The 8,819-nt window shown below is 39.9% G+C and overlaps 1 protein-coding gene across 3 annotated transcripts in view; it reads left to right on the forward strand.

The window, feature by feature from the left end:
- The window catches only part of ANKS4B (ankyrin repeat and sterile alpha motif domain containing 4B), a 113,583-nt gene extending 104,764 nt beyond the window's left edge, over window positions 1–8,819 (forward strand). The window contains exons 3-4 of one of the 3 annotated variants that reach the window (XM_045848937.1): window positions 6,584–7,684; window positions 8,417–8,819. In XM_045848937.1, coding sequence (XP_045704893.1) covers window positions 6,584–7,664 — 1,081 coding nt within the window. In that variant the 3' untranslated portion in view covers window positions 7,665–7,684; window positions 8,417–8,819. Of the gene's footprint in view, window positions 1–6,583 lie in introns of all 3 variants that reach the window. The other 2 variants (XM_045848939.1, XM_045848936.1) reach the window with 2 other exon arrangements.

An 8,819-nucleotide genomic window follows, 5' to 3' on the forward strand; every position in this document is an offset into this window, starting at 1 on the left:
TCTGTTGTGCAGGTGTGGACAGGCTGTGTTGAAACTGGTTCTTCTGTCTGTATGAGGTTTTCATGCTTCTCTCTTACTCTTGTTCAGGTGTTTGTTCTGGGTAATTTCTCCACCATTTAGTTGTATTTCCAGATTGGTCCTGGGTGGAGGTTAGTGTGGCTTTCACTCCCTCCTTTACCTTCTTCCCTTGTTATCTTTTGGTGGTTCCTTTGTTGGTGAGTTTCCTCTTCCAGCAGGTATACTGGTCTTCACAGCTCCCACCTACTTCTTCTTACAATATGACATTAAACAGCAGTCCAGCTGACTATCGTAACAGATCTTCCATCTCACAGTCAGCCAGAATATGCATTTTCCTCACCTCTCACTCCCAGGGTAATCTCCCCTCCCCTGGCCTTTGCTCTCCGGAGATAACATCCAGGCCTCAGTTATATTTTAGCTCCAGGCCCAGAAAATCAGCAAAACCAGGTGGGCTACTCCAGGACAGCCTGCCCAGTCATAGGTTTTGAAGCTTTATTTCCCCATGCTAGAACCCTGGGTTGCATGGCCTATCTTGCTCCCCCATTATTCCTGCTGGCTTATCTGTATGCAAATGTGGGACCACCTGCTCTGCCATCAGGCTCCTTGCCCAGTCCACCAACCACCACCTCACCTGTCCCAGTCCTCCAGCTAATGCCTTGCCATGAATCCTTTTCATCCCAGCTGCCCATCTCTACCCTTCCTATCAGTCTGGATGAATATTTCTTCTTTCACTCCTTGGGTGTTGGACTTCCAAACAGTTCGATTGTTTGGCAGTTCTGGTTATATTTTGTTTTTAAATTTTTTGTTTTTCTTCTGTTGGTTGTGTCAGGAGGCAAAGTATATCTACCTATGCCTCCATCTTGGCCAGAAGTCCAATAAATATATTTCTTAGTCAATCTGTTTTTGGATAATATTTCCCATTATTTAAACAGTGCTGCAATGAGTATCTTTGTAAATAAACTTTGCTCTCATTTTCTTGAGGATAAACTCTCCAAAGTGAGATTTATGAATCAACTGGCATGTGCACAACTTAAATATTTTGTGTTTATTGACAAATTGTTTTCCAGAAATTAAGTGCCCATTTTTGTCAATATAAATCCAAAATGATATATCATTATGTCTTTATTGCTCTTTTCTTTGGTTACAGGTGAAATTCAAAATTCTTTTTATGTTTATTGGCCATTGTTTATTTCTACTTTTGTCAATGATGTATTTATAACCTTTTCCCACTTTATCGGGGTCTTCAACATTTCTCATTGATTTATAAAAAATTCTTTTTAAAGTTCTAATACCAATCTTTTATCATTATATTACAAATATTTTCACAATTCATAATTTGTTTTTGACAACAACGATTTAAAATATAAATATATTTAAGCATATATTTTAAGTATTAATTTATATACTTAGACCTATCAATTTTAGTATGTAATTCTAACTTTGAGGTTATGCCTAGATACTTTTCCCCTAGAAAAGGAGAAAAAATAAAAATTGAATTTAGAAGTTAATCAGTCATTGAAATCTATTTCGGTCTGATAATTTCAGTGTTTATCTGTATTTATCAAGTATTTTATTTATCAAATATTTATTTTAAATACTTAATTCATATATTATTTATTTTGATTTAAGTTTTGAGCTTTTGACCTCATTATGTCTTCCCCAAGTGGTTAGTCATTTACCCCAGCACAATTTGCTGTATAGTTCAGCCAATGCCCATTTATTTGACATAGTGATTTCTCTCAATATAATTTCAAAATCCAGTCCATTAAGTTATATTTTTTAAACACTGACTATGGCCACAAAAATTCTTCTAAACCTGCTTTTTTTACTCTTTCCTTCACAACTCTTGGCTTCTGATCAATTCTTGTACATCTCAGATTTTTTTTTTCTTTTCTCCAGAAGTACTTAAGGCCAATTCTGTTGAGTTGGCCTGCTATAGGCTGAAAAAAAAGGTGTTTTCCAGGGGTGAAGTCACCTCCCACTTTGACCATAGCCAATCCTCAGGAAACTGTGTGAGATAAAATTGCCAATTAGATTTAAGGGGGATAAAAAGGGAAAAATTAAAAATTGAACTTAGAAGTTAATCAGTCATTGAAATCTATTTCAGTCTGATAATTTCAGTGTTTATCTGTCACTGTCTGTTTAAGAACTTGGATCACATGGTAGCCATTAAGATCCAAACTCTGGCTTTGCTACAAAACTATTTTTCTTTCTTTTTTAAATTTAATGATGGAAGCAATCATTACATGTATTGTCCTACACTAGAAATATGGCCCCAATTATAAAAATTTCATTTTGCCTTTAAAATGTCCATGATTTTTTTAGTTTTGTTTTATTTTCTAAAATGAAAATATTTTCCTCTCTGATTTTTAAAGGAATACTACTTATTAACATTTCCCATCATATTGAAAAGCTACATTATTAAAATAAAAATCACATTAATTCTTGCAGTCATCAGTATTTAGATGTATATCCTTCCACACTTTTCCCTTTGAGCACATGCACACATGTATATTTACTCTATTGAAAGAACAATCAGCCCTGGCTGGTGTAGCTCTGGCTACAGAGCTACAGAACATGGTGTATGATCTTTTTAACATATTGCTGGATGCAGTTTGCCAATATTTTCTTGAAGGTTTTAGCATCTTTGTTTATCAGTGATATTAGCCTAAAGTTTTCTTTCTTTGTTATGTCTTTATCTGGTTTTGGGATTAGGATGATGCTGGCTTCATAAAAAGAGTTTGGGAGTCTCCCATATTCTTTAATTTTTTTTTGGAATAGTCTGTGAAGAATAGGGGTTAGCTCTTCCTTAAATGCTTTGTAAAATTCTCCTGTTAAATAGCCTTGTCTGAGGCTTTTGTGCACCGAGAGGTTTTTGATTACTGCTTCAATTTTATCAGCTGTTACTGGTCTGGTCAGGCTTTCTGCTTCTTCTTCAATGAGTTTTGGAAGATTATATTTTTCTAGAGATTTGTCCATTTCACCTAGGTTTTCAAATTTCTCGGTGTATAGTTCTTTGTAGTAATTTCTTACAATCCTTTATATTTCTGTGGTATCAGTTGTAATTTTTCCTCTTTAATTTGTGATTGTGTTTATTTGTGTCCTCTTTTTTTTCATGATGAGTCTGTTTAAAGACTTGTCAATTTTGTTTATCTTTTCAAGGAACCAGCTCCTGGATTTATTGATCCTTACAATTGTTCTTTTAGGCTCTATGTCATTTAAATCTGCTCTGATCTTGGTTATTTCCTTCCTTCTACTTGCTCTGGGCTGTCTTTGTTGTTGTTTCTCCAGTTTTTGTAGATGTAGGGTTAGGTTGTTTATTTGAAATGTTTTTATCTTTTTTAAGTAGGCCTGTATCACTATGAACTTCCCTGTCAGGACTCCTTTCCCTGTTTCCCATAAGTTCTGGATTGTTGTAAGTTCATTTTTATTTATTTATTTATTTATTTGGAGAATCTTAGCTAATGTAATTCTGATTTGCTTTGATGTGTTCCTTCTTGGGTCCAACCTTTTTGGGACCCTCTGAGCTTCCTGGACTTACTGGAAGTCTATTTCCTTTGCCAGATTGGGGAAGTTCTCCTTCATTATTTTTTCCAAAAAGTTTTCAATTTCTTGTTCTTCCTCTTCTTCTGGCACCCCATGATAAAGATGTTGGAATGATTAAAGTTGTCCTGGAGGTTCCTAAGCCTCTCCTCATTTTTTGAATTCTTGTTTCTTCATTCTGTTCTGGTTGAAAGTTTATTTCTTCCTTCTGCTCCAAACTGTTGATTTCAGTCCCAATTTCCTTCCCTTCAGTGTTGGTTTGCTGTACATTTTCCTTTATTTCACTTCTCATAGCCTTCATTTTTTTTCTAATTTGTGACCATATTCAACCAATTCTCTGAGCATTCTGATTACCAGTGTTTTGAAGTGATAGTTTGGCTGTTTCTTGGTCGCTTAGTTGTATTTTTTCTGGCACTTTGATCTGGGCTTTCTTTTTTTTTTCTTTTTTTTTTTTTTGGTCTCTGCATACCTGTTACATAGTTGGCAGGGAGCCTTAGGTGTTCACTGCAGCAGGACAACCCACATTACTGCATTGTGATGCTGTATGTGGGGGAGGCATCCAAGGGGGAAGTATGCTGCTCATTCTGCTCTCTGCCAGTTTTCATTCACTTTTCCCACTGCCCACAAAAAAGTTGGGCCCTTCTGTTGCTGGTTCCTGGGTATATGGGTTTGTGTACATTCTAGGTCCCTGTGGGTCTCTTCAACAAATTCTCCTGTGAGGCTGGGAGTTTCTCCCTCTGCTGCCTCACCCCCTACAGGTGTTTTCAGTCAGAGGCTGTGATTCTTTATTTCCCAGTACTTCAACTCTGGGTTCCTTGGTCTATCTTGCTCCCCAGTTGTTCCTCCCAGTTTATCTACATGTGAATGTGGGACTACCCAGTCCTCTAGCCATTGCTTTGCCTGGAGTACTCTCTGCCTGACTGCCCATCTTTGCCCCTTGTACTGGTCTGGATGAATGTCTCTTCTTTAACTCCTTGGTTGCCAGACTTCCATTCAGTTTGATTTTCTGTCAGTTCTGGTTGTTTTTTGTTTTTAAATTTGTTGTTGTCTTTCTTTTGGTTGTGTGAGAAGGCACTATGTGTTTCCCTACACTTCCATCTTCGCCAGAATCCTGATTCTTTTTCTTCTTGTTGTTCTGATTGCTTGTTTTTTGCTTCCTTGTTTTCCAAATCATTGATTTGATTGTGGTCTTCATCACTCTACTGTTGTCTCCATTTAAATTATTCTTTATTTCAATTAGTGTATCCTTCATTTCTGACTATATTTCTTTGATGCTGTTGAGGTCCTCACTAAGTTCCTTGAGTATCCTTATAACCAGTGTTTTGAACTCTGCATATGATAGATTGCTTATCTCCATTTCATTTAGTTCCTTATCTGGAGTTTTGATCCATTCTTTCACTTGGGCCATGTTTCTTTGTCTCCTCATTTGGCAGCCTCCCTGTTTGTTTCTATGTATTAGGTAGAGCTGCTATGACTCCCTGTCATGGTAGCATGGCCTAATGTAGTATGTACCCTGTAGGGTCCAGTAGCACAGCCTCCCCTATCAAGGTGGACCCTTTGTGTGGACTAAGTATACTCTCCTCTCGTAGCTGAGTCTTTATTGCTGTTAGCAGGCCAATGGGAGGGATTTATCCAGGCCAGTCACCTGCAAGGACTGGCTGTGACCACTTACCACCAACCTCCACCCTCTGTGGAAGATCTGTCCAGGGGCAGGGTGGTAGTGCTCCATTGTGGTCTGTAACTGTCCACTGAGTATGCTGGCCCTGGGGTTTCCTGGGTGGTGCAGGCCAAGGTCAGCCCCCACCTGTGTTTTTCACAGGGCCATCCTACCTAAGCTATAAAGCAATTTGAGATAGCTGCTACTTGTGCTGGGCTTGGAGTTTCCCAGGCAAAGCCAAGCTGTGAATCTAGGCTGGACACTGTTAGTGCCATGCCTGGGACTCACTGAGGCTAGCTGTTGCTTGTTTGATAGGATTTAGGAAGGTGTGATGCATAAGCCAAGAGCCACCAGTCATGGAAAAGCAGCTTGGGTGGATCTGTAAGTTGGGTGGGGCAGAATCTCTGAGGATATCCAAGGCAGGTCAAACAATGTTAGCCAAATTTATGGAGTCTCATAAATGGTACCAGCTTGCCAGCTCTGTGGGTGAAAGGTCTAGAAAATGGAGAATGGCTTCTGCTCATTTTCATGCCAGACGCTTCAGCTTCTCCCTGTATGCCACTGGTGCCTTTCAAGCTCCTACCCCAGTGCTGGAGCTCAGGGGGAGTGAGTCTGAAAAGGTGAGCCTGTGTGTGGATTCTTTAAGAGGAACTGCTTGGGGTTCCAGAATTTCCTTCCACTGACTCAATCACCACTGGTTTTTGCAACCAGAAGTTATGGTGATTTATCTTTCTGGCACTGGAACCCTGGTGGGGGCAACTGGTGTGGGCAACTGGTGTGGGACTGAGACTCTTTGCTCCTGAGATATCCCTCCTGAATTTTTATGCACCACACATGGGTGAGAGACCAGCCTATTCTGAGTCTGCACTCCTCGTACCAGTCTGGATGGTTGTGGTTTCTTTAATTCTGTGGTTGTCAGACTTCCATTCAACTTAATTTCTGACAGTTCTGAGTAATGGTTGTTCTATGTTTTGGTTGTAATTTTGATGTGGTTGTATGAAGAGGCAAGCCATGCCTGTCTATGCCACCATCTTGACCAGAGGTCCAGAAATTTCCATTAATCTTAGTTAAACATGGTAGTTCTATTTCCTTCTCATTAAGCATGTGACTCAATTCAGGCCAATAAGACATGAAAGTCGTTTTTTGAGGGAGTGTTTTGGAAATCTTTTCCTGATTTAAAAAATAAGACCCAGGGTAGAGATGGGCTCTTCTTGTTTCTGACCATATGATGTCTGTTGTCTGGACTTTCAGAAGTTATCTTCTAATAGTGCCAAGTCAGGATTAACATGCATTTTGTTCTTTAACTTTTTGCACCTTCTGTTCAGAGAAAAAATTAGCATGTGTTTTTGATATTTTCTTTTCTAGGGGGGACCCTGATAGATGTGACATCTGGGGAAACACTCCTCTACATTACGCAGCCTCCAATGGCCATGCCCACTGTGTCTCATTCCTAATCAACTTTGGTGCCAACATCTTTGCCTTGGACAATGACTTACAGTCTCCACTGGATGCTGCTGCTAGCAGAGAGCAGAATGAATGTGTTTCTCTCCTGGATAAGGCAGCTACTGCCCAGAACATCATGAACCCCAAGAAGGTCACCAAGCTGAAGGAGCAGTCTCAGAAGAATGCCAGGAGGCAGATCAAAGAGTGTGAGAGGCTCCAGGAGAAGCATGAAAATAAGATGGCCCGCACCTATAGAGAGGAATCTGGTACTTTTTCTTCCAAGAGCACTTTTTCCAGATCATCCCTTTCAAATGCTTCTGCTTCTAGCACATTTGGGTCACTGTCTAAGGGCATTAAAGGTACCTTCAAGATAAAGTTCAAGAAGAATAAAGATACATCAGAGCAGGTAGAGAAGGAGTGCAGAAATGAGCAGAGGAATGTGATGGATATGTTCAGAGAGGAAGAAGAAGACACATTCTCAGGGGATTTCAAAGAGAAGCTCCAGGTTTCAGCAGAGGGCAGCTGTGTGCAACATGAATCCATTCTCAGCCGTCCAGGACTAGGAAATATTGTTTTTAGAAGGAACAGAATAACAAGCCCTGAAGACATCTCAGATACCAAGAAGGAGTTAGAGTTTAAAATGTCCAGTGAATTGCTTCAGAGACAAGGAGCAGCACAGGTTGATGAACTGGTGGCTGGTGAGGAGGGAGAGGAGAACAGCCTGAAAGATGACCTGCCCTGGGATGAGGATGCAATGGAGTGGGAGGAAGACATGGTTGATGCTACACCCCTTGAAGTATTCTTACAGTCTCACCACCTGGAAAAATTTCTTTCCTTTTTTATGAGAGAGCAGATTGATCTAGAAGCTCTGTTGCTTTGCTCTGATGAGGATCTTCAGAGCATCCAAATGCAGTTGGGTCCCAGGAAGAAAGTTCTCAATGCCATAAACAGAAGGAAGCAAGTGCTCCAACAGCCTGGGCAACTGGTCGACACCAGCCTGTGACCGAGTGTTGGCCAAACAGGGTGAGCATGCAACAGTGGGGTGATGCTGTGGTCTACTGGAAGCACTCCAGGCAATACCTTCTCTCTACTGAATGCCAAACCACTGGGTATGATGTCTGAGCTCTTGGAATTGCCCACCTAAAAAAGAGGCCCAAGCTCTACTTTGAGAAATTCTCTATACCTATAGAGAAAATAAACCACCAGCGAGAAACTCAAGGAGACATGGGAATAAAAACTGGCATTTCCCTTTGATTATCTTTTTAATATTTTTGAATCTAGAAAGGGTTAAATGTATGAGGGATAAGAGGAAAAACTCTCTTTACTTTTCCAACTCTGGATTTAAGATTATAATCTCTCAACACACTGCTTTTCACTTTCTGATTTTCATGCTCCGGGGATTCCAACTCCAATTCTGCCCTTAGCTCTACACTTTGTTGGTGGAAATTAAAATTCCTCTATTGGCCTAAGATTTGATACCCAACTTAAATGTGTCTAAACTTTTAACAGATGTCTGCAGGTTTACAAGTAATGAAAATGGATCTATAGTACCCCCACCTGAGAACAGAATATGAGGTAGGGAGAATGAAGAGAAAAATAGAATATAGGATACCTACTATGAACAAAATTGTTTTTCCCCAAATTCATGTACTGAAGCCCCATCCAATACAACTGTATCTGGAGATAGTACCTTTGTTAAGTTAGATGGGGTCATAAGTGTGGGGCCCTAATCCCATATAACTCTTGTCCTTTAAGAAGAACAGATACCAGGGATGTACATGCACAAAGAAAAGGCCCTGTGAGGACACAGCAAGAGGACGGCCATCTGCAAGCCAAGAGGAGAGGCCTCAGGAGACATCAGATCTGTCAACACTTTGATCTTGACCTTTCAGCCTTTAGAAATGTAACAAAATAAATGTCTATTGTTCATGCCACACAGTTTGTGGTAGTTTGTTATGGCAGCATGAGCAGACTAAAATAGTGCCTAAGCAAGGGGGTGGGAAAGAAGAAAAATACATGGGAAAAAAAGTCTGGCATACTTGATGATTTTTCTAAGGGTAAGTATCTCCTCCAACTTTAAAAAACATAGGAAGAAAAAATCTAGATTCTTGGTAGGGAAAACTTGATTGTAAAAGTAAATTTTACGTTTTCATGCTCA

Source organism: Phyllostomus hastatus, unplaced genomic scaffold, assembly GCF_019186645.2.
Source record: "Phyllostomus hastatus isolate PE091 unplaced genomic scaffold, TTU_PhHast_1.1 phas_contig_64, whole genome shotgun sequence".
In the NCBI taxonomy this organism is placed as follows: domain Eukaryota; kingdom Metazoa; phylum Chordata; class Mammalia; order Chiroptera; family Phyllostomidae; genus Phyllostomus; species Phyllostomus hastatus.